At 39.2% G+C, this 26,697-nt stretch overlaps 1 protein-coding gene and 1 long non-coding RNA gene across 2 annotated transcripts in view; one reads left to right on the top strand and one right to left on the bottom strand.

Moving 5' to 3' along the window:
* LOC107053542 overlaps positions 1-13,949 on the bottom strand; it is a 78,840-nt gene extending 64,891 nt beyond the window's left edge. Inside the window, exon 1 of the long non-coding RNA XR_005860560.2 lies at positions 13,687-13,949. This is a non-coding gene — a long non-coding RNA (uncharacterized LOC107053542). The remainder of the gene's footprint in view (positions 1-13,686) is intronic.
* On the top strand, positions 1,814-23,570 carry BDKRB2 (bradykinin receptor B2). Its single transcript, NM_001031553.2, is given in 3 exon segments — positions 1,814-1,907; positions 20,665-21,132; positions 21,135-23,570. Coding segments are annotated over 2 exon segments (1,143 nt in total). The 5' UTR covers positions 1,814-1,907; positions 20,665-20,666; the 3' UTR covers positions 21,812-23,570.
* The last annotated feature ends 3,127 nt before the right edge of the window (positions 23,571-26,697 follow it).

Below are 26,697 nucleotides of genomic sequence, written 5' to 3' on the forward strand. Positions count from 1 at the left end.
ACAGTTACCCTCTGGAAAACAAGAAAATGCTGGGATAGGAAAGGAGAAAGCTTCATCATCTCTCTGTGTTTATGCTATTGCAGCTTTATGCTAAGATACTGAAGATTCCACATTTTATCTCCTTAATAGCTGCAGACAAAGCCCAGCACACATTCTTATCACCTCCTCACGCCCATGAACCAGTCATGATTCTTCCCTTGCAGAACTTAGCCCCTCTGAAGCCCTTGAAAAGAACAAGTGGATTTGTTTCCCATTTCAGAAGTGAATGCTGGTAGCCAACTAGCTGCTGGCAGCACCTGCCCCAACATCATGGAGAGGGTAGAATTCCTCTCACCTGCTCCTCAAAAGGCCACCTGCACTCTCCGTGTTCAGCAGAGTAAATCTCTGCAGCTTGGGTTCATTATGCTGCTACAAATGAGCTTGCCAAATCCTTCTTGTGAACAAATAATAGATATTTTAAAAACAAAGCAGGAGTTTGCTGCACTGCAGCTGTAAGATTAAGTTAAAGCTACGTTCAAGGAAAGAAAAAGGAAGAAGAAACTCTTAAATATGGTTCAAAAAATTTTATTCAAGACTAAAAAGTTAGAACTAGATGAGGAATTCAGGATGAAGACCTTGAGACCTTGGAAGATTTGAGTTTGGGGATTTTATGACCAAGCTAAAACTATTGCAGGGCAAACAGGGATGGAGCAGAAGACATGCTTAATAAGAAAACATGACTCAACTTTCAGCAGTAAAGAAAGAAAATGTATTATTTGTATTAAAACAGCTTCAGAAAAAGAAAAGGGAAATGACTGAAAATCAAAGTATTTATTCCTGTTGGGAGAAGAATGGGCATTATTCTAAAATAATAAATGAAGGAGTAGAGAGTAGGGGCCAAATGCTTTGTCTGGTAGATACAACTGATCACAAAATAGACCACATAGGCTATAATTAGCTCTAAGGTTTTTTTTCTTGCATCATTTACTTTCAGAATTAGTAATGTGTGTGAAACAGGGGGAGCAGCCTCTTCTCTGTTAATTTTTCCTCTGAATGAAGATGTATTCTTTGTGTGGAATGTTGCAACTATGGCTGTCATTTCAGGTTTCAGTTTAATTGTATAAATAGAAGAAAAACAGCGATGCCTCTAACAAACATGGAAAAATTGGCTCTGCTGTGATCTCAAATTCAGAATAAAAGTCACTGTCAACGGAAAAAGACTCTTCTCTCTGGTATAACTCTATTTCCTATGGACATTCCTTCCAAAGTCTTGGAGAAATTCTGGTACTGCTTAAAACTTTAAGGGGTATTTGGGATTTCTGTTCTCAGCTGACTGAGCACAGCCAGAGATTTCAGTTGTGGAAGAGCAATGCTCTTTGTTTTTGAGAAATATAAACACTAAATTTCTTCCCGTGAAAGAGAAGAATGTAAGATTGTAAATGAGGTATTTGTTTTTTTCTGTTTTAAAGATTTGAGTCTTGCAAGAAGCTAGCTTATTTAGCTCTTGGTTTTGTCTAACAGCGGTTAAAAATAAAATACACACACTATCAACTGAAATCAGGATTGAGGTTGTATGTGTGTATGCTCACACAATTCTGAAGGCTCTTTGCAAACACATATGGCTGTTTCATACACACTCTGTGGGACGTTGCTATATCAAATTGATTTGTACTGTTTACCACCCATAGTCAAATAGGAGTGGTCTCATGCTGGTTACAGCAAACAAGCTGCACTCCTGAAATGAAATACAGTACAGCAGAAAGTCCAGGAATATGATGTCATCAACAGAGGGATGAGTCTGCTCTGTTCAGGGAGGGGCAGAAAATCAGAAGTTACACTCATTCATACAACAGAAGGAGCGTGGCTGCTCACTGAGAAGTGTTGCACTCACTTGTTTGTACTTTCTCAGTAGCGAATTTGCAGTCAAGGTACGTGCTTCCACTTCTTTTTCATTTGAAAAGTTGTCATTATTTAAATTCAGTAGTTTGTTACTTTTTCGAAGCCACTTCTTGAATTCTTAATACATTTCTAGTTCAATTAGAAAAGAACTGGCATCATTAAGATTCCAAGAACAGAGGAAGAAAATAATTATCACTGATGCAGTGTGCTAACTTGGCAGATTTTGCTGAGGTGAAACATTTACAGAAAAAAAAGTGCTTTATTTCAGAGTGCTTAGGATGCCACATACACAGGGACTGTTGGGTATGGGCTACGTGAGGGAAACAATCTGTTCTGTCTGGAGGGCAGTCAGTGTGTTCCATTTGTTTTAGCTAGGAGAGAACAGAAGGTACAAATAGCTAACTTCATTTTCAGCTGAGAACTTACCTAACAAGAACGAGGGAAAAGGCAGTGACAATTCTTTCTGTGTGCCTTCAACGTTTTCTCACTGTTTATTGTTTTGATTGTCAACTTTGTGCCACAGTGTGGATGTGTTTGTACCTCATGCTGCTGACCTGTCTCATCTGTACTGGCAAAATGGCAAAGACTAAACCTTACGAGTTATTTCTTGTGTAACAAGGAAAGGTTTCAGTTCACCTTTGAACAACTTCATTGGTTTCCTTCTGATTTTTATATTAAAATGAAAAAATACAGTGAAAGCATGATTTATAAGATGCTTATAAAAATAAAAAGCTTAGAACTGGAAATGTAATTAGAATAGTATAACAGAAGGATCAAATACTGAAATATATGCTACTCATTTTCCATTACGCAGTATTGTAAGCAGTAGGCTGTGTATAGTAACGATAGTAACAAAATAGTCATGCAGCCAAAACAGTTCAAAGTTTGTCATTAGAATCCTTGGTTCTGATACGTTGTATGCAATCATACAGATGCCACCTCCTAAAATTAGAACGTGGTTTTATCTTGAGCAGTTGTACACATATTCTTAGAGAAGCTTGAACAGAGATAGTAAATAATATATTTCTTTTTAAAGCAGAATCTCTAAATCTGAAGTATCAGGATATTGTGTAATATCTGTCATGTGGCTCCTATCTTTTCTGCTTTTTTTTTTTTCTGGAAATTCATTAAGGAAATAATGAAGAGAAGCATCTTGACGCTTCAGAATCATTCAGAAACTTCCAAATATATCTGTCTTTTCAGTCTGAAGAGCACAAACATAAAGAGAAGAGATAAGCATACCTAAGTTAATAAAGATGATGGGATAGACAGAGCAGAGACATCTCCAGAACACTTCTGTCAGGTTTTCCATTGAGCCCTGTACATGCTAGAACAAGATTAAGTGAGTAAGTCAGAGTTACCTGAACGTTTTGTACTGCCAACCCAACAGAAAAGCCCAGCCTTTCCTCTTGAGTTAGAGCTTCCTGAATTAAGGATCTCATACCCACAATAGAAAAAAAGAATCTCAGAGCTGTATTCTCAGAGCAAGTATTATCACATTTAAACTCCTTTCCCAGATAGAAAACAAGAGGTACTGGGAAGAATTTTAGCCTATTAATTATGAAGAGGATAAAATTCAGTGCTTAGGAAAAGTCAGTTTTAGATAGTGTATTTCTTCCTGGAAAGAAGGAGGCAAAAACTTTTAGAAACCCAAACCTCACTGTTTTCAGAGTCAGAGTAGGAAAAATAAATCTTATTGCAAATCCAGGAAGACTTGCTAGTGAATAGAGCTTTGCTTTAAAAACAAACACATTCCTTCCCAGTAACCAAGTCAGCAACAAATGTACACCTGAGCTCATTAGCAATGTTAATCAATATGAAATTTAAAAGAGAGAGAGAGAGAATAAACATTTTCAGTCAAAATGCCATTTAGCTAAAATCTGTTTTTTCTTTAAAAGCTACACATAAGCCAGGCTTGTTCTTTTGTCACCAGTGGATTTTAGAGCCCTCCCTCCACTCCAAACTTTTGGATTTTCCCTGCCTTATCTAAATATTGGTCTCTCTTCCTCCTTGTATGCTTCAAATTTTACACACACATGGATGAAACGTGTGCTCCTGCTCAGCTGATGCGTGACTGCCAACAAACAGGGCCTCAAAGTGAAGGCAGAAGCTGTCCTTAGCTGATCTGCTGCTTCAGCTGGTGTGACTTTGGGTGCAGATGCCTGAAGCCTCCAGCTTCTCCTTGCACAATGGATTTGCAGCACTGTTGCTTTTCTGTTTCTCCTCCCTGTGCTGCTGCACAGTGTTTCTGACCAGGGAAAGGTTAAACAAGTGACTTTTCTTGAAGTGAATCTATTTCCTGAGCTGATTATACCATTTGAGTACTTGTGACATCTGCAAAAGAGTCACAGCCTACAGCACTGGAGTGGGAACATGCAGTGGGGCAGACTGGGAACAGGTGAGGCAGCGATGCTTTCAAGTGACATTGCCACATATGTCCTCACCTTTTGAGAGTACACAGCTGGGTGAGCCCCTCTCCTAGCACAGCTAAGGAAGAGGACATCCCCTGGTGAGCATCGTAAGGAGAAGGGGTTTGTTTTGTCCAATAGAGACTGGACTGAAATCACACTGGTCAAACAGAAAAGTAAATATGAGCCAGCAGTGTGTGCTTGCAGCCTTGAAGGCCAACTGTATCCTGGGCTGTATCAAAACAGGGGTGGTAGAAAAGCAAGGAAGGGGATTATCCCCCTCTGCTCTGCTCTGCCTGTGTGAAGCCCCATCTGGAGTATTGTGTCCAGGCCTGGGGCCCCCAGCACAAGGAAAACATGGAGCTGTTGGGGTAGGTCTAGAGGACAGTCACAGGGATGATCAAAGGGCTGGAACACCTCTGTTGTGCAGAAATGTTGACAAAGTTGGACTTATTTAGCTTGGAGAAGAAAAGGCTCCAAGGAGACCTCATTGCAGCCTTCCAGTACTTGAAGAGAGCTTATAATCAGGAGAGAGACTGACATTTTAAAAGGGCAAGGAAGAATGGTTTTAAACTGAAAGAGGAGAGATTTAGGTTAGTTGTTAGAAAGAAAATTTTTACACAGAGGATGGATGCAGTGGCACAGGCTGACCAGAGAAGCTGTGGGTGCCCCATCTCCAGAGGCTTTCAGGATCTGGTTGGATGGGGCCCTGGGCCCTGACCTGGTGGAGGACAGCCAACCCATGGCAAGAGGTGGAACTGAATAGTCTTTAATGTCCCTTCCAACCTATTCCATTTGCTGATTGTATGATATAATACAGGCTCAGGGAACAGTTTCACGACAGATTCTGTTCAAACTGGAGCCCCCTGATCCAGCTCCCCATGAAGTCAGGCTCCTATAAGGGAAACAGTGAGAACTCCAAACCCGTATTGGAGGGAGGAGAGGGCATCCCTGTGGCATGACAGCCTGGAGGCAGTGAGGACTACCACAGCAAGATGAGCAATGCAAGAACACTAAATACAGACACTGCAGGCTGCTGTCTTCCCATAAAGTTAGACCTGCTAGCTATCACCGCAGGGATGATATGCCATTCACTTAGAAGCAATACTAGCATAGTGAGGCTGAAGAACACTGACCGTGGTCCATCACCTCACTACAAGCCCCAGACAGTAGAGAACAGACGCAAAGGGAACACAGAGCAGAAAGAAAAGGAAAAATAGCACAAGGAGCAAAGTTGCCTGCTGAAAGCAAACTGTCTCCATTCTGATGATAAGCAAGCCCAGAGCATTCAGACATTGTGGAAAATCTGCTCCATTACAAACTGCTTCAGGACTCTGCAAATATGCTGAAGTGGTGGATTTTACCTCTTTTTGCTGCTGTGCTGTATTTACCTCCCCTGTATATTAACTCTTCAGCATGATTCAGCAGCTCTGGGATTGTCTTTGTGATCCCTGCAAATAAGGAGGAACTTTCAGGTTTGCAGACCCTCCAGGGCTAAGCCTTTTACACTCAGGTATGCCAACGTGATGAGGGTGTTGCAAACAAAGCCAGGCTTCGAGCTCTTGAATTGCCAGAGAGTGGAGCTTCCTAAATGCAGAAATCCATTTCTCACACTCATTATCTGCAATAACCTCAGCAATATGGAGAGCAAGCTGTGGTTAGAGATCAAGGTCATTTTGATATTAACAGGATCTACATATGCATGCACATAGGCAGAACTGGCTATAGCGGGTTTTCCTCCTGCAGTGTTCCTGCAAGTTATTTGGGAGCTGCATCCCTGTGACCCCGGAGGGGCTTTTTCCCTTTCTTGTGGCTGTATGGTCTGCCAGCTGACTGCCCAAAAGGCTGCTGCTCTTGGGTCACAGAACACAAAGGATGGGCAGCAGGCTCCCCTCCAGAAGGCAGATGCAAGCCCCTGCCCACACACATGAAGCAGACCCCAGCAATGGTAAACGGCTTGCAGACACCAGGCAGGCCAGTAAGCTGGGAGCAGCTCTTCAGGTCTCCTGAGCTTTGTTGCAAGCAGCTGTGAGGCTTTCATAATTCAAAGGTGGGACCTGATCCTTAAATACAGAATCACAGAATATCCCAAGTTGGAAGGGACCCAGAAAGATCATTGAGTCCAACTCCTTGCTCCATGCAGGAGGATGGAAATAATGAAAACATTGTCACTAGGTTTTGGCTCAGCTTTGCATGCACCTCTTATATTCTCCAGCACTCTTTCCCTAAAATGGGCTATATTCTTCGCTCTTTCTATTACATTTAGCTTCTACTTAGACTATAGGCAATTTGAGGCAAAACCTGCCTGTGTACTTGCAGGGCTCTTGCACACTGATTACCACTGAAGCACCAGTTTAACAAAGACAGGATGGTAATAGAATCATCCTACAGGTTTTGCTCTGCCCACTCCTTCTGATGCTGGGCACTGAAAATCACAAACTATTTTTCCCAAAGTGAACAACAAAGCAACAGGCAAATGGTTTGTGGAACTACAAGTGAGCCTGAAATCTTTGTTTTGTGGAAATGTTCTCTCTTTTTTCTCTAGGCAATCATAGAAATATAGAGAAACACATGCAGAGAGGTTATTAGCATCTTGTCAGAGAAGCAAAATGCACGCTCCTCTACATAATCACTATACCCACCCACCTCTGTTGTACTCATTTCTATGCCATCCTCTGAGATGGGGCAATCCATCTCAAACTTTCTGACTCCAACACTTGTTCCTGGTCCCCACATTTTAACTTGCTACAAAAAATTATATATATGTATATATTGCCATTCATTTGTGATTTGTTCATCTATTGTGATTGACACATATATGTTTGTTTATTTCTTCTCCTTTGCTCAGGCAAGTATTATATTTTATTTATTATAGTTAATGCTGAAATATGCAAGTAATGAGAATCTGGGAGTAATCCTCATGAGCATTAACAAAAACACTTATCTTCTCAGAAACCATTCTTTATAGGGATTTACAGCAAGTACAAGAATCACATAATGAAAATAACCTACTGGCAGTTTACAGAAGAAGGATGCTGGTTTAAAATTTGAGAGCTTTTTAAATGTTGCTGCTCTTGCTTGTTTGTTTGTTTGTTTTCTTGGTGAGCTGCAAGTTCATTTTCAAAGTGATGCTATTCCAGCCTGGTTAAATGCACATAACAAATCTGACAAGAAGGCAAATTGTGAATGGAGGGGATATTATTCACACTAGATCTAAATTTATAACATATGCACTCATAAAAACACAGGTAGAGACATGTTGCATGACATATGGATTGTGTGCTCTCACATTCTACTTACATCATTTCCCTGGGAAACTTTTTTTTTTTCATTCAGAAGTCACCTCATAGCCAAGAAATTCCAGTCAGCTGGCTCAGCAAGAGGAATATTTCCCAAAACCAAAAGGAAGGAGAAGTAACATAGTGGAGTCAGCTTTGGAAAGACATTTCCTGCAACATTTGGGAAATGTCAGTCCTTTTCAGAAATGCAAGACAGCTACTTGTTTCCTTCCATAATAGACTTGGCCTACCAGTTGGTATCTAAAGCATGAATACGGTGCTGTGCAGGACATTGGGAATTTCATACTTCTGCACTTGCAAAAAATCCAGGTTTTATAACATTTTGAATAGAATTTCCAGGTAAAAACTCTTATTAATTTGGTGTATATTTGACTCAAACAGAAATTTTTATTCATTCATTTTTTGCTTTCAAGCCCTTTTCTCTCCTGGGAGATTAAACCCCTATTTTCCTTCTTGCCTTCTTTCCAGTGTTCCTTCCTTCCAATTAGTAATCTTTCTCCGGTGTTTTCTTTAACAGTGTTATGTTCTCTTCCAGAACTCACATCCCCCCATTTCCTCTCCACCTGTTCCTGGCCTGCCACAAGACTTTTCTGCCTGCTGCAGAGAGCTGTTGCATGCCACAGACAGCTTTATGTGCTACAGTGCCTGCAAAATTGGAGGTACCTGACTTCAAACAGGATGTGATTAACTTAAATTAGAATATTTTCCCAAATGAACTAAGCTGGTCAGAAGGTAGAAATTCTGTTTCACATAAAAGTTGGAAGGGGCAAAAGGAAGGAATTCCCATCTGGAATGAAAGAATCTTGACATTCTTTGTAGCAGCAAGAAACCAAACGACGTGCACTTGGTCAGGGGAAATCTGCCTGGGAATGGGCCCCACAGAATTAAGAATTTTGAATGAGGCCTCTTTCTTCTAAAGCAAGCTCCTGGTGGATAATGTAGTACATTGGCCACTTTCATTCTCAGTGTTTTTTTGGTTTTTTTTGGTTTTTTTTTTTTTTTTTTTTTTTTTGGAGCTGCTTCACTTTGTAAAGATAATAAACTATTTGGATAGCCACAGAGCTCAAGAGTGAATCTGAGCCTCATGCTGAGCCATGAGCTACTTGTCTGTATGCCTCCTTCATTGTTCAGAATCAGAAACTACATCTCCAAAATCTTCCCTGTTATTTTTCCCAAATCATTTTTGGGGGGAAAAAAAATTAAACCTTTTTCTCAATAAATTTTCTGTTTTGGTTGTCCTTTTAATAAAAGAATTCTGCCTCCTCTGACATGTAGTAAAACATTTCATACAGAGTTGCAGCAATAGGTGAAGTATGGGAAGATATGATCCATGAATTGTTACCACTGTACAGGCAGGACAGTATCTCTGATCTCATGTCATACTACATAGCTGCCCAGTGACAACCCAACATCAGTTGACTGCTCAACCTTAGAAGGATCTTTGCTTTTGCTAGCTGTGGGTACAAGAATTCTCTGAAGGGGCTGTGGCATGTATTCAAAAAAAGAACCCTTCAAACAAAATCCTCACCATGTTTTTGTGTTGGCACTCATAATCTCAAAAGAGCAGATAGACAAATCTTGGCAACCACTTGTGCTCAAAAACTGTGGCCACACAGTGAACAAGAGATTTTCTCTATCAGATTCCAGCAAGTCTCCGACATCTCCTGCTGTTAACAAGGGAGGACAACAAATTAGCACCTGGTTTAATTTCAGAACACTGGCAAAGAATGAAAAGGCAAAAATAAGATCATAATCCAAACACTGTTTGTTGTAAACTGGCGTTGTAAATCACACCAGTTCTCAGACGGAGAAGTATCCTGAGCCTTCCAGACCACAGAGTTGAAAAACACATGACTGCTTGTACGGTCTAGTTTATCACCAAATACTTGTCAACATTTATTTGAATGCTTCATTCTGAATTTCCATAGGAATACCGTGCACCTTCTCATAAAAATTGTCATTGGTCTTCTATGTTTCTCCTTGAGAAGGGAACTGTCTGGTGCTTGGTTCTCCAGAGAGTACAAAATGGAAAAGAAAATCAACCATTATATAGTTAATCATACTTTCCAACCTATTCTGCTGTCTGAGCCCAGTTTGATGTTTGAAAACTTCATCTTTACTGGATGATGTCCATATATCATATGCTTTTTTGGAAGGCATTAAGAGAGCCCAAGGCATTCTGTTATTACTATCTTCTAGAAAAGACAGATTGAGTATGATACCTTCAGATATCTGCATGCGCAGCATGCTGTTGAGGATAACTGTATCTGTAGATGAAATCTTTGTTGCAGCAGCACAAAGTGTGTTGTAAAAATGTAGCAGAGCCTGATCAGCTCAAGAGTAAAATCTATTGGAGATACTTAGCCTTTTCTCAAGTCATAGTCGTGAGAGTCACTTGTGAAAACGTGTAGAAAATGCTGCATTACTGCAAATGCCATTAATAACTGTGTAAACATTATTGTAATTGGAGGCACTCGGGGCAAATCAGCCTTTTTTTGCCTAAATGGCTGTTAAAATGTTCTCTAGAAGCTAGAAGCAAAGTACTTTCAGGGCACAGAGCCATTCATTTGAAAGGCAAATCTCAACATTAATTAGTACACAAAGGAAGCAGCATGAATAAACATTATTTGGCCATTAGACCTTCACATTTTACCTAGTCACGAGAACTTAGAGCTGATACCCAGGAAAAAGAGCTGTTAGGAGAAAGGAATGGCTAAACAGGGCCAAGGAAGTCTGGTAGGAATAATGTAGAGCTGAAGAGGACATCCACGTGCTCATCAATGAAGGAGCCTTAAGTGGAGTTTCATAAGCTGCTGAGCAACTCTTCTGTGCCTCCACTAAAGCAAGGCAAGTAAAGGAACATCAGTTGCTCCATCTTCCTGCAAACAGAAGCACTTCAGAATTTAGTTTTTTCCTGTTACTATTCCACCTCTGTTGCTCTATTCATATTGTCCAGAGCTTTCTGCAGGATATTCCCACTGTACATGGTAGGGAAGACACCAAGAAATTTATGCCACTTGGTATGCTTCCTCAGTGTTTTCCTATTTTTCGGCCATGTAAAAATAAGTGCATGAAGGCAGGTTTGGTTTACTTTTCCTCTGTTATTTTGCCCATATGTACCTTTTTTTTTTTTTCCGGAGAGAACACATAAAAGTAAAAACAAAAACCATTGCCTCTAGCTCATCTGATTTAGTTGTTGCCAAGGTACCACAGAGCTTTATATAGCATTCCTAGTGTCCCAAAAGACAAGAAGCAGGAATTTTCTTTAAAAACAACAGCAATCCAAAGTCCAATACACTGAGCACCACATCAAACTTACTCATTTCAAATACAGGAAATTAACTATTTTTCAGATTTTAAGTGTGTTTTGTTGTTAAGCATAATTTTATGTTTCAACCATTTTTTTTCCACAACAAATCAGCAGCTTCTCTTTTTCAACTCTTAAAACCTGGACTGTTTTAACAGACTAATTCCCAGGAGACCCTTTTCCTTCTCTTCTTTTGCTGTAATTCTGTATTTCATTTTATAGCTGTAATGCTCTATTTTATAGTCCCCATAATGCTCTGCTAAGCCTCACAATTTGCTAGTTTGTAGTAATATCAAATGGCAAAGGGTCACCAGCAGCATCTGCGGTTATTTCAAGAACTCCAAGGTTGTTGCCTGGCTCCAGAAGCACGTGCTTCTCAGAGGCCCTATCTCATACTCATTCCAAAATACCCATACTCAAGCACCTGAATGGCCTCCCAAACACATTTGGCTGCTGCTGTTCTTCAAAATAGTTGATTTTTTTCTCTTATGCATCTCCTGTTCTATAATGACTTAAGATCTTTTCTAAAGTCTTCCATATCTCCCCCTCTCCACAGTTCTCCCTATGATCACCTAATGAGACAAGTGAAGGAACATAAATATCTGTAAGGCGAATTTAACAGTACATTCTTTAGTACTACACAGATAACACACATTTGAAACATGACTCAAACAGTCCACTGCATCACACAACAGCTCATAAGCAGATGTGACCGGGCACATGTCAGCCCACAGCATCACCCCTCAAAGTAGGCATCCAGGCTCCCTTCTGCCACCAGGGAAAACCCAGTCAGTTAAAGTCAGCTTATCTCTACTTACTTTTCTGACTTTGAAGAGCCATACCTCTGTCCTGATATTAGCAAGAAGCTTCTTTAGCACAAGTCAGTTCACATGTTGCTTTCAACAAAAATGTCCATAGCTTCCTAAGGATCCTCTGTTGACCTTCTGCTTCTGTTTGTTGGGCTAAATTCAACTTGAAGTTTCAATTATTAGTACAAGAAGCACAAAATAAGAATCTTAGGATAATCCAAGTTGGATGGCATCAAGGAAGTCTAACTTCTTGCCATTGTCTGGGCCAGTGGTCTGGTAAGATCGTGTTACTCAAGTTTTCATCCTTTCGTATTTTTAAAACTACTGATGACAAAGTTGAAATTGAATGATTTAATGTCTGGAGAAACTTGAAGACCTTTTTCTTTTAATCTAAGGCTAGACTATGATGTTAAAAATAACAATTTCTCATTTCAGATGAAATAAATCTATAGTAACAAAAAAGTACTTTCAGAACAGAAGCAACTTCAAACTTAGGTTCCATTTGCATCATTTGGAGGACATTCTACTGTTAGTAGAACCGTTTCTAAAATAGGTAGTAACAAATAAGAGAATGAACACCACCAATGTAGACCAAATCTATACAGAATTCATAGCGAGACTGGCCCTTTTTCATACACAATTACCCTTCCCACTGATTCAGTTCAGATTTTCCTCTTCCTACCAGTTTTTACAGGACTCCAGACATTTTGTTCTGCTGTTCACAATCTCTTGTAGTTATTTTACACATAGATACCATATTCTATCAGAACTATTGGACTTATTGAATAGGATATATAAAGCATTGAAAAATAAAATCCCAAGTTATTATTGGATATGAAAAGTATGGGATTTTTCTGGAAAAGCATAATACTACAGGGTCTTAAGTGACTCCTTTCAAGATATCAATTCAGAAAAAAAATATTATGTAAGGTGCTTCATCTCACTTGATTGGGCTTCTGTTCTTAGCACGTCTTTCTTTAGTTGATTACAACAGCAAGTATTGAAAGTGTGCGTCTTCCCATCCCACCCATGGGAAAGAATAATAGCCTATTCCCACCTTAAACCCATTGTTATTGAGATAATTGCTTTAACAGAATACATATTTTTCCTTTTTTTCTAACATAATTGACCCTTAATGGTAACTGCAGCGTAGTAGCTGTTGTTCCATGGTGTGCTTCAAGTTTACACACCAGAGCCTCTAAACTCCTCTTTAAAAAGTAAAAACTTCATTTTTGTTCACTGCCTTAATTTTCTGACAAACTGGGGACTTCATTCTCATTAAAAAGCCTTTCCTTCTACAAGGTTATTTTTGTCCCACTTGAGTTCCTCAATCTGGTTCAACATGAAGGCTCATAAAACTGAATAGTAATTGTGAGGGTAGCCATAGGGTGGAAAGGAACAGCAGAGAATAAAGAGCAGGAACTGCTTAAGCCAGCATTGCCACAGGAAGTATCTGCTGATCTACAATATCATGTGAACTAAAGCCAAGTAAAGATTACTTATACAAAGGGTGGAAATTAGAAATGAGTCACTGAGACAGTAAAAGCAGAGAATAAATCTTCTCATTGTAAAACTGAAGGTAAGAAACATTTTAAGAATTATTCAGGCACTTCTTCTGCCTCTCCAAAATAATGAATACATTCTCAGTAAAGCAGAATTAAAAGGATATTCTGAGTAACTTTCAGAGTACATTTCACAACAGCCACATAATTATACATTTTTTATATTCAGACAAAGACACAACTCAAATGCTATCTAAGGCCTAAGAGAGGGAAACAACCAATCCCATTGCCCTTGGTCTGGTTGGAAACAAGAGAGTTAATATACTGGGGACAGATGACAAAGATGATTTCTGAAATAATAAAGTTGAGAAAAAGTTGAATGAGCAGCTTTGAAAATAAGCCTAAAAGAGAAAGAACAGAAATCATAAAGAGAATGTCTTTCCTGTGTTTTTGTTAACAACAAAGTCCAAAAATAAGACCCACCACAGAAGATGACCTTGATCTTGTGACATGTCTTCCAGTCCTTGCCAAAAATCTTCTGCTTAGGCTATTCCATCAACTGTTCTTGAGGCCTACTGGACCTGCAGGTGTGAAGATAAAGGATACGCGTTGAAGTTGTTATGTCATAACATCATAATAAATTGAGAAAAAATAAAAATCTCTTTGCCCTGTAAACGTTATCCTGGAATGAAACCCTCTAAATGTGTTAAAATGAAATCTACATATCAATGAATGGCAAACATTTATGACCTGTCAGATGGTCTCAGATGAGGCAGTTAGAGGAAGTTCTGTCACATCTTATTTTCTTAAGTCAATAAATTTTAACATTATAGGCCCTTGAGAAAGCAGAAGTAATACTTTCATTCAGCAGAAAACAGACTTTCTAGTAAGCACCATGATGCAGAAAACCACCCTTACCTATAGCATCTTTTAAACTCCTGTTATTTCTCATTTCAGTAACAGCAGATCTGTCAGGCAGGTGCCTTTTTTTAATTCTTATGGCTCTGACAGCTCCTCTGTTGCATTTATTGTAGTTTTTATAGCAGCAGGAAGAAGCATGGCTGATGGACTAGTGGGCAACACCAAAGGAAAGTTGGCTTCCTAAGCTGTCTTCAGGTATATTTAAGAGGACAAATCCTCACAAAAAATAAATAGCATTGGAACACCCTGAGGTCTGCACCAGATCAGAGATTTAGACTGGAGATTGTGGCAGGCCTTGGGTGTTTTGCTGTTTCTTTCTGCAACTGATCTTTCTTCTAAAAAAGCACTTCACTAAACTCTCATATTTCAGAAGCAAGCCAATGCCTCTCTTAATTTGTAACCACTCAAAACTATTTTTTTCCTCCCAGATTTTCTGTTCTTTGTACCATCGTCACCTGGTTATATATAAAGCTACAGGTACATATGACAAACCAGCTACTGGCCGTACCTAAATAAACAGAAAATACTGTTAAGGATGATTCCACACACTCTTCAGTGTGGATTTCAGCTGGGTGTTCTATCCAGCCTTCACAAGGCCTTTGTTCTGAATCTGTATCACTGAAATGAATTTCGGGTCTGGATACCCAACTCCCAGGCACTACCACCAAATAGGTCTGACACAATTGCTTCCATAACTGTGACAACAAGAGATAGTCATTCCAGGGAATAGGAGAGGTATAAATTGATTCTATGTAATCTCACAAAAATATTGATTTACATTCTGATAAATAGCAAAACCTTACCTGAAAAAGCTTATAAAAGCCATGAAGTTGATTAATCATCAGTATTGTACTACTTTATTTTAGGGCACACAATCTGGAGGCATGAATAGACTTCTGCAATAACATTTGTCCACAAGATGAAACACGCCGTTTCATTTTAATTGAATACTCTTTCCCTAAGTTCAGTGCATGTATCTAATGGGCAGGAGTCAAATGGATAGGACCAGGCTCTGTTCAATAGTGCCCAGCAACAGGACAAGGGGCAGTGGGTACAAACTACAATACAAGAAGTTCCACATATACACAAAGAAAAACTTCTTTACTTTGAGGGTGACAGCACTGGAACAAGCTGCCCGGAGATGTGGATTCTCCTCTTGAGATACTCAAAACCTACACGGATACTTTCCTGTGCATCCATGTGTGGGAAACCTGCTTTAGCTGCAGGGTTAGACTAGATGATACCCAGAGGTCACTTCCAACCACTACAATTCTGTGGTTCTGTGAAGATGCTGGCAACAAAATTCTCCTGCAGTGTTTGCATTTTAAGCAGTCAGAAGGAATAAATCAATAAGCCAGTTTCAACTTCTTACCGCTGATTTTTTTTTTAGGGTTTTTTTTTTTTTTTAAGTTTTTGTGTAGACTTATATCCTTCTTTATGTAATCCAAATAAAAGAAGCAGTAATTTGTGTATGAGATGACATAATGCTGTTTCTCTAAGCAAACAAAACATACAATAATAATATTTATAATTCAGCCTTTTCCATTTTTAAAAATGTTGTCTGGTATCACTACCACTTACGTTGATGCTAATAAATAAGACCAAGAATGACTAAGACCTCAATCCAAGTGCCTGGATATATATCAGTACTGAACAAAAAAGTTCTTGAGCTGGGCAGCACAGACTCTGGTGACTTGAGAGTTGATTCTATTGTCTAGGGGGAGGGAATGTTCAAAGTTTGCCTTGAATAAAATTGAATCAAACCTCCCTTCATCCTGGCAAATTTTCTGGTGGATAAGAAGCCTTATACTGCCCAGAGAAGTAGGCATGTTTTAAGAGGCAGAGCATGGACACTGTGACACAGTGGGAGAGTGGTGTAGTGGTTCCTAGCACTTATTCCAAAGTGACACGACAATGGTTAGCTGACCTTGATCACAAAAAGGAAAGGAAATGAGAAATTTTTCATGTCTGTGTGAAAAGCTGATAAACGGTAAACCTAGGACAACAGCAGTAGCTGGCAAGCACTCAGGGTGAAGACATTTGACAGAAATATAACTGCAAGGATACTCAGGTCCTTGTTTAGTTTTAAGCTGTATCTACTATTGCTTGAGGGCAAAAGAAGAGCTCTTTGTTGTAGGAGACCATAAATTAGAAATGGAAGCGTGGAGGCCTGCAGTGACTCATTTCATCCCTAAGATCCTAGCTGATGTCATTCATGGACAATTTGATCATACCAGGATGTGGCTATAATTTACAAATAAGAGAAAGCATAAACTTTCAGAACCTGAAATACTACATCATGTTTGTAATTCCAGTACTTTTGTAATCAGAAATATTGCTATGGGCTAAACAATCCTGCCTCAAGGAATGTTTATGCTACTTTTTTGTCAGTGTAATTCAAACATCTCATCATTAATTTGGATATCAAGAAGAAAAAGTCCATAAACTATCAAACTGAGTATTCTGGCTAAGTTTAAGGTAGTCCTTTCCTTCCCATTTTAGTCTCCAATACCTTTATTTACATAACAGTTTACACTTAGGTTTCCCAATCCTCAAGAAACAAGCAACCAAAAAGGTTGAGGTTGTATGGCAACAGTTTCTATCTTCTGCTTTCTCCCCTGTTCTTTCAGATTATTTCTCGCTATATCTCAGCACATGAGCAAATATTTAGCATAGTACAGTAAAAGTTTAACACCACTGTCAGAGGTACCCAAATCTGATTGTGAAAAACATTCACTTGATGAAGCATGGGTATTTCTCCATTTGGAGAAGAAAACATCTCAGCTTTCCTGGAACTCACAAATATCCATTAGCACTATTAACTGAGCTCTGAGCTTTTTTCCTCCTCATTTGCATTTCTTATTTCACAGCTCTTGATCTTTAGAGGGCTTATCATTGTGCTTCATCGCATTCTGCATCTCCTCCTTCACACCATCCATAGTCTTTAGCATGTACAGCAGTAGTGTTGAGACCTTACATCTTCACCTAATAATTTAAGGGACTCCTGGACTCTGGGCATTATCTTTGACTTCCTGCTCCTCTTACACCTCTCTTGTGGCATGCCCCCTCAGCCAGGAAGGTACGTACAAGTCCATCCTTGATTAATAGAAGAACCCACCAGGTTTCCAGGCAAAGCCAAGAGGTGTTAATGACTGTTCACAGCGCTCAGGTCTTTCAGGTCATGGCATTTCTGACTGTCACCTTTTGGGGTCCCTCTCCCCTTACCTCTAAACAACCCATGACCACAGCAATTACAGTACATTACCCTCTTCTTCCCAATCTCTTTGTGAGTGTACCTTATTTGCAACATTGGCAGGATCATGCCATTGCACAACATATGACTGCAATAGCCAATCCCAAAGCCCTGCTCCACTGCTCAGGACAGTGTTTGAAAATAGTGGAGGGCTGGGTGCCACCAGCACGGGCAAGGTGTGGCTATCTGCCACACCAGCCATGCTGCAGCCTCTGACTACCAAAGCCTACGCCCAATACTACTAGCAAAAAATAAAATTCTGGAACAACAGAAAACAATGACTGACAGCATTTTTATCCAACTGTAAAGGATGAAGTATCCAATAATAAGAGGTTAACTTCAGCAGAAACAAATTCAACCTACTACAGCAGTCCTTCATAATCAATGATAGTGAATTGCTTTACAGTTTACATCAAAATCATCAGATAAAATCAGTCCAAGATGAGACATTAAAACTGTTTTGCATTGCACACACAGTGTCTTTGTGAGGGGATTGCATTTGTTTTCACTGTCCTGAGATAAGACAATGTCAAATCAATCCCTTTTCTAAATTGTGGTTGTGTATATCATAATTTATTCAGTAAGCACATGGTTCAAATGACTTTCCCGTGCTGCAGAGAATAGCCCCAGTCAATTGTTTAAATAGGACACGTAATGACGATTAGTACATTTTACACTATTCACGCCCTCATTTCTAACAATGTTTTACAGAAGAGCCTGAGCTAAGGACCAAGGAGACAGATCAGCCAGGAGCCGCACAGCATGAGCCTTGGTCACATTCTAACTAGGTCCTGAAGTCTGTTCCTAGACCACAGTAATGTGACAGAAGTAACTTATTTTAAACAATTCTCCGTCTTTCCTTTCTAAAATGCAACCGTTTAAAAGGTGAATTAAAAGGAAAAAAATATCATTAACCAATGGGCAGTTTTTGTGCTTCCGTTTGCTGTAAAATTATTCCTGGTTCTTGCTTTCCTATTAGTCATAATTATGAGAAAGAGGCATAGAAATTGCCAACAGTATCATAGCCTTTATGACTTTGAATTACTAATGAATGCCTTATGAAGTATCTGCAGATATTCAACCTCAAAGAATTTCATAGTGCACTCAATTCTAGCTGCTGCCGGCTCCCAGCAGAAACAACAGTTCTGCTTACGGCATCGCTCAACAGAACTTCTGTTCTCAGATGACCTTCTGTTGGTCCATTAGCATTTCACTTCCTAAACGTTCTTAGAGCATGAAGTGCCAGGAAAAAGGGCTACAAAGAGGGTGAAGGGTCTAGAGGGCAAGGTGTTTGAGAATCGACTGTGGCCTCTTGGCTTGTTCAGCCCAGAGCAGAGGGGGCTGAGAGGAGGCTTATGGCGGCCTGCAGCTCCTCACAGGGAATGGCGAAGCAGCGCTGAGCTCTGCTCTGTGTGACAGCGACAGGGCCCCAGGGAACAGCACGGAGGTGTCAGGGGAGGGGCAGCTGAGGGTGTTGTTTCATCTCTAAAGGTTCTCAGTCTCACTTGTTTTATCCAGTTCACTTGTACTGCCTGACAGTTTTGTTGTAAATTTTATAGCAGAGACTTTTTGTTATACTTAATGAAATGCAGTCTTGATCTTTGCATTTGGTTCCCAAGCACTACAGTTTTAAAATAAATACACAGAATCCGGTCATCATTTTTCAGCACTTCTTCACCTAGCAGCCAAATGTCAACATGCATACCCAGCATTGACTTTTATCAACCAACTAATGCATTAACCAGAACATGAATGAGAACTTCATCTTTCCAGGAATTACAGGCATCTTCACTGCCAAGTTACCAATGAGTCAGAAAAATATTTTAGTTAAAAATACATCTGAAAAGCTTCCAGTAATACCACAATATTAACAGAGGTATTTTAAAGAACTGGAATAAGACAAACAATATTGCTGTCACCAAGTCCAGATAACTATGCATACAGGCCTAAATTCTTATATTTGGGCATTCAGTGTCTCAGAAACATAGCAGTAATTACCACAGCTAACATTTTAACAGCACCAAGTGGAACCTGGACATTCAACTGTTTGATTCTACTAACATTTAAACACGTATCTGAGATTTATGTCCTTAAATAATTCCCTCTAAGACCCTAGGCTGTTCTGAATGTTTACAATACAGCACCTGGTTTTCACATTGTGCTCATACAGTCAAATTAGCTCACTGAAGCTTCACTGCAGACAGGTAATAGAATCAGAATATCCCAAGTTGGAAGGGATCCATAAGGATCAAGTCCAAATCCTAAGGTCTTTGCTTAGATGATGGCCACTATCTTTGCCAATCTGCCAATCCACCTGCTATGGACCTATTAAACCTAGGTTCCCTTCCAAAGGTTGTACTATGCATCTCTTCTGTGACTTGCCTGCAGAAAGAGATGGTAACCCAAGTACAGAAATATGCAGGTGATTCCAGTGAACTGACAAAGCCACACTGCTTCCAAATACTAATCCTCGCTCCTGCAGCATTCTCAGTGCAAACTAGACCTCCAGACTAAATTGCTGTGAGAGGAGATTTTGATAAAAATAAGGAGCTTTGGGGAGAGGAAACATTATTGAATTCCATCAGTTCTAGTTTTACAGAAGAAGGTGGAAAATGTTGAGAGACATGCCACAAGCCTGTGAGCTTTTCAGCTGAAAGCACAAGTCTCACAGCGATGTATCTTCCTTTGGGAGACTATGAATATCGATACACAAAGATAAGAAAAAGAAGTAATCATCACCCTCATCAAAGAATTACAAAGAAAAAGAAAGAAAGAAAGAAAGAAAGAAAGAAAGAAGAAAGAAAGAAAGAAAGAAAGAAAGAAAGAAAGAAAGAAAGAAAGAAAGAAAGAAAGAAAGAAAGAAAGAAAGAAAGAAAGAAAGAAAGAAAGAAAGAAAGAAAGAAAGAAAGAAAGAAAGAAAGAAAGAAAGAAAGAAAGAAAGAAAAGCAAAACAAGTAAGCTTGCTGTTTTCTTTTATTCACTTACTAGTGAATAAAGGTTGGCAAATGTTCTTTGCCAGTTTCAGTTAACCTGCTTATTACAATGATGGCTGTTGCTTCACACCCTTAAAATTGTTCCACATATGCAGTCGATGGCAGTTTGCTCTGTGAAACCCTTTGAGTGCAAGCAAGGCGACTACAGAAAAGCTACCCAGAGAATCCTAAGTCTGATGCCATCTTTGTTTAAGAGAGTGGGGGAAAGCAGAGCCAGCTTTTCTTCTTGTCTTTTTCAGCAATGAGCTAGCAGTCTCATTTTACCTTTTTTTTTTTTTCTCTTTCTCTTCACAGAAATGATTACCATCACAACTGAAAACGTTACACAACTTTACAATGTTACAGCCACACAGGAGTTTACAATCAGTCCGGCAGAATTCCACAATAATTCAAGTGTGCATCAGATGGATGAATACAAATGTATTAATCCAGATACATGGAAATGGCTACAGACTTTTCAGCCTGGATTCCTTTGGATTATATTTATTCTGGGAACAATAGAAAATGCCTTTGTCCTTATCGTCCTGTACTTCCACAAGAGTCGCTGCTCTGTGGCTGAAATTTACCTAGCAAACATGGCATTTGCTGATCTGATGTTAGTCTGTTCTTTACCTTTCTGGGCCATTAATATTTCTAATGGTTTTCAGTGGCCTTTTGGCCTGTTCCTATGTAAAGCTGTCAACACAATCAACTACATGAACTCTTATTCTAGCATTTATTTTCTGACATTAGTGAGCATTGACCGCTACCTGGCCTTAGTAAAACCATGTCTCTGGGACGGATGCGGCGAACAGCCTGTGCCAAGTGGAACAGCCTTATAATCTGGATGTGTGCATTGCTCATATGCTCACCTACAATGGTGTTCCGAAACTTACAGTATTTCAAAGAGTACAACATTACAGCCTGCTCTCTTGATTATCCAACCCCCTACTGGCACCCTGCAAACAACTGCCTGCTGAATGCTGTGGGCTTCATGATCCCTCTCTGCATAATCACCTATTGCACTACTCAGATCATCAAGGCCTTACAGAGTAATAAGTCACAAAAACTGAAGTTAATCCAGACAGAGAGGAAAGCCACCTTGCTGGTCCTTGCTGTGCTCTTGCTGTTTGTCATTTGCTGGCTTCCATTCCAGATCAGCACACTCATTGACACAGTCTGCTACCTAGCAGGGAATTTGAAATGCCTTGAAGATATCAATGATATTGTGACCCAGATGGCAATCTACTGTGCCTTTAGCAATAGTTGCTTGAATCCAATCCTGTATGTTATTGTTGGGAAGCACTTCCAAAAGAAGGCAGTGGAATTGTTCAAGGACTTGATCCCACAAAGGTGCAGAAAATCAGAGTCTGTGAAGATAGAAAACTCTCAGGACACTTTAAGAACTTCCATTTCAAGTGAACATCTAAGAAAAAAGTCTGTTTTGCCATTATCACAATAGCACAGTTTGTTCATAATGGAAAAAAATAAACAAACAAACAACGCTTTTAACATATCAGTCTCCACTAATATGCATCTGCTTTGGGTCAACAGAATGAACGTGTAGCAGCATTCATTATTTGAGGGAAAGTGTTGGTTTGATCTTAAAGCAAACTCAATACAGTGAATTGCTTTTAATATTACTGGTCATTTTTTTTAGTTGAATCATTCTTTGTAGCATATTTACATTTTCATGGCTGAATTATAGGTTTTTTGTTTTTTTTTTTTTGCATGTATCATTTGAAATGATTGTATTTCTGTGGAATATAAGTGTCAGAATGCACATACAGTTCTCTGAATAGAGTCCCAGTCTAGAAGCTATTGTAAGGGTCATGCAGCTACTTATGGTACCTATACCCTTGGATAGAGTACATTTTTTGATAAGATGGAGTTGAATTTATGTATGTTTGAATGAATCCAGCAGGACTATTATTGAATGTGGTCATCTTCTGGGCTTTTATTTTCTCTGGTCCAAAGTAATTTTATTTACTTGATTTACAAGCTGGGCCTTCTTGCAAATGCTCTGACTGCTAGGTGCAGATTTACATTTGCCTGTATGCATGGAGCTCATAGTGCAGAAAAGGCAGTGCAGTAAAGAAAGGAATGCTCTTTACTCCTTCAATGAGGTAAAACGTTCACTACAGAGAGCACCTTTGGAGTTAATGTTATTTACATTCATACCTATCCTTCAGCTCAGAAACTTGTTTTTCAATATTCACAAAGCATAATTAATATTTGCAATATTATTTAATGGAAACACAAATGCTCAGCACAATGGGAATAATTTCACAAAAATAAGAAATAAAATACAGTGAAGAGCATCACCTCACTGCCTTAGAAAGATGACTGAAGATAATAGGGGTCTTGAATGCTAGGAGTACTCAAAATATGGCATTTTCAGACTCTAATACTATCTAAATTTTATTTATAGAGTTAGTCTAGCTGATTAAAATACAAGATAACAATTCATAAATTAGACTGAATTTAAAAATGAAAGAATTTTACACAGAAGAAACTCAGTGTTCTTAATAGCCAGTATGCACTTTTACTTCTAGGAATCTGGATCTAAAACCAAGCTGGAGATGGTCTAAAAGCTTCTGAAATTAACAGAGCCTTCCTGTTCCTTTCAAAGCACTTAAAGTTGGAGCCCTAAAACTCCCAAGAAATAGAGTTTTGAGGTATCAGTAAACTCAAAGTGCTAATGGGTGACCTTTATTCATAAGAGCTAGAATGGAGTAATAAAGTTGCATTCAAGCTTGGAAAACTGTATTCACCTTCAAGTAATTAAACTAAAGAAATGCTCTTTGTGAATATACTATAAAAACTATGGGATTTAGATGGCTGCAGATAATTCATAAACAATCTCTATTGGTTTCATTTAAACACACGTTATAATTCTACGTCATAAATATTTCTACTGCTTGTTCTATGTATTGTCCAAGATGTCTGTGATGAAACACTGCAAGACTTTCTGTTATCTCCAGTGTTACCAATATTGTCTTGTTCAGGAGCATTTTATTCACACAGCCCTTGAGTGAAACCAAACAGAGGCTATGGGGACAATGAAGAGAATTTTGAGTATTTGGTACTGACAAGTAAAATATGAAAATGTTATGACATGTAAAGAATATGACATTAATTTAAAATATGTAAATAAATAGATGTGCTATTTTGCTACACAGTAAATATGTACAACAGAAAATAAACTACCTTAAGATATGAAATGTGATGGTGTTTTGTTCTCTAGCTTGTGTTCTCTTACTTAGAAGGGACTTGTCAGAAGTGCAACTATCACAGATACTTTCCTTTTTTTACTTCCTGTTGTATCACGAGAAAGCAAGTTGAAAGAATAGAATTTTAACTACTTTTAAAGCTTTGGGTCAGTTTTCTTTTGGGTCAGTCCATTTCTGAACGCCCTCAATTCCTTTTGAAGTTAAAAGATGAATTGAGATGGATAAAGATACTGAAATCCCTTCAGTAGCCTTTCTTTGCACTTGATAGCTCAATTTCTCGTGAAGCAGCAGATACTCCTTTTCTTTCTGAGGACCTGGGGTACCCAAGAACCTGTAGGCATCCTCCATAGCTGTCTGAAGGATGGGCTGCCTGCCTGAAGCCTTTACTCTTCTATGAAAGTACAGGCACCAACAGTAAGGCAAAGTCTTTACATCAGGCTCTGTAGATTGTAGAATGCAATAGGTTGATTTCCAAGCTATTACATCTTGTCTAGTACTGGTATATACCACTTATGCAGGTAACAAAGTAAAAACAGAGGAACAGCAACTGTATGAAAACTCAGCTGACATTTTAACAGGATAGAATAGTTCAGTTGGAAGGGACCTTCAAAAACCATGAAGTCCAACTACCTGACAATTTCAGGAGTAACCTAAAGTTGAAAGCATTGTCTAAATGCCTCTTGACAACTGACAGGCATGGGGCACTCCCTAGGAAGCCTGCGCCAATGTTTGACCACGTTCACAGTACAGAAATTTTTCCTACTGTCCAGTGTGATCCTCCCCTAGCAGCTCTGTGCCATTCCCACCCTTGCTATCAGTTCCAGGAGCAGAGTCAGGCACCTCCTGCTTCCCATCCTCAGAGAGCAACGAGGTTACCTCTCAAGCTTCCTCTCGTCCAGACTGGACAGCCCAGTGCCCTTAGCCTCTCCTGACAGAGCATGCCTTTCACTGTCACAGTTTTGCTGCCCTCCACTGGACGCTTCTAAGGACTTTAACAACCTTCGTAGTGTGCGGAGCCTAGGTCTGCGACGCCATATGCAATGTGCCATATACAATGCAACGTCACACTAATGCTAAATATAGCTGACAACCACCTCTTTTGACCACTTTGCTGCGCATAATGCATCCAACAATGTAGTTTGGCCTTTTGCCTGCCAGGGCACACTGCTGGTCCATGCTTACCTGCTGTCAAATCACCCTAGGTCCCCTCTTGCTGAGCTGCTCTCCAGCCACTCCTTTCCCAGCCTGTGTCTGGCATTGCTCTCTGTAGGTAGGAGCAGGATGCTTGTTGTGGATAAGGTTGCTGTTTGTGCAGGCACTCTGTGGAGAAGTCAGGAACTCAGACTAAGATTTTAAAATTTTTAGTAGTAGCACCTACGTTAGAGCCTATTCATTTCACAATTTCCATTGCATAGAATTGCAATTTTGATTCTTCACTGCTGAAAACAAGTTTTAAACACAAAAATAAAAAAAAAAAAAACAATAGACAATTAGAAGCTAGATTAACAAAGAGGAGTTGGGCTTGAAAACTGATGCTATGATTCTATTTTGAAATGATTATTTTGGTAAGTCTGCATTTTTTTATCATTTATGATTTAGATGTAGCTGCCATCTGCTATTTAACGTCTGAGAAAATGCGGATGTTGGCTGCTCTTAGAAAATTTATGTCCAAGCAAGGCTGAATTCCAAACTTCTTGTTATTGCTGAAATGTTCTTTATGAGAAAATAACTTCAACAGAAATCCACTAGCGTAAGCAAAGGGGAAGTTATGGAAAGCTTATGACGAAGATCTACTCTTCCATTGCACTTACCTTTGTGACTCAGTGTGGGCTGAGATGTTTAAAGAATGACCTCCTGGAGGTTATTAGGATCCCTTAGGTTGGGTGTTCAAAAAAAATTCTTCACCAAAATAAAAACTTTGATTGAGATGTCAAAAAAATTTTGACAGAAGTGAAGCAGGTAGCCTCATTTGAGATATATTTTTAATTCTGCTTCATTTGTTTAGTAAAACAAAATGCTGGAAAAAGTTACTGTTTAAATAGAAGTATTTGAATGCTTTAAGTCTGCAAATCAAATACTTGATTTTTTAGAATTTTCTCCAGTGTGATTGCATTCAAACAGAACAATTCTTCAAGTTTCTGTAAATTGTACCATAATACAGCATATTTTTAATGAATAGAAAGAAAGTTAGAATAAAAAAGTTAGAATGAAACTATTTATGATGATGATAAGGAAGTTTGTCCTGTGATATCAGAGTGCAGACTTGCATGATCTTTTATTTTAACTAATTAATCAAATGAGGGTGGAGTAAGAATTTGGAGAGATGGTGAATTTGTTGGGTAGACAGCCCATGTTTTCATACAGAATTGTATAATAGAATGGCTGGGTTGGAAGGGACCTTAAAATTCATCCAGTTCCCACCCCTTGACATGGGCCGGCTGCCCCCCACCAGTTAAGGCTGCCCAGGACACCTTCCAGCCTGGCCTTGAACTCTTCCAGGGGTGGGGCACCCACAGCTCTCCAGGCAGCTGCCTTCTTTTAGTCTGTAAGTGAATAACATTCCAGTCCCTTTGTTATTTTTTCACTGCTCTTTAAGATGTTGAAGTTACGTGTTGTTTACACGAGTACTTGAGAGATTTGTATTTAAAAATCTGATATGTATATCAAATCTGTTTTTTTTTAATATTGTTCAGATTAGAGGGCAATTAAAATGAAAAACTTAAGTTTATAGACAATTAGTCTCAGTCTACGAAGTCTCATGTAATGAAACAAAACGCAGATTGCATTTTGCATGCATCACACAACCCTGAGAGATAATATTTACAGAGATTCATGCACAAGATAGCTATAGTGGTGTGCAAATGACATTGATTTTTAAAATGTTGGAAAGGTTTAGTGATTCCAGGTTTCAGCTACCTTTCCTAAATACCTCCTCCTCTCTAATTCCAACTCCTTGGCACAGCTGCCATGTATATAGTATCACTCTCCCTACCCCAGCTGGACAGGAAAGAGGTCTCACAGCAAAAACCTCATAGAAAGTTTGGCTTTGATTGTGTTGGCACTTAGAGAGAGGTTTGGAGCTGTTGATAAAATTGCCATTGTTGCAGACATTGTT

The sequence above is a fragment of the Gallus gallus genome, chromosome 5, assembly GCF_016699485.2.
Source record: "Gallus gallus isolate bGalGal1 chromosome 5, bGalGal1.mat.broiler.GRCg7b, whole genome shotgun sequence".
Lineage (NCBI taxonomy): Eukaryota > Metazoa > Chordata > Aves > Galliformes > Phasianidae > Gallus > Gallus gallus.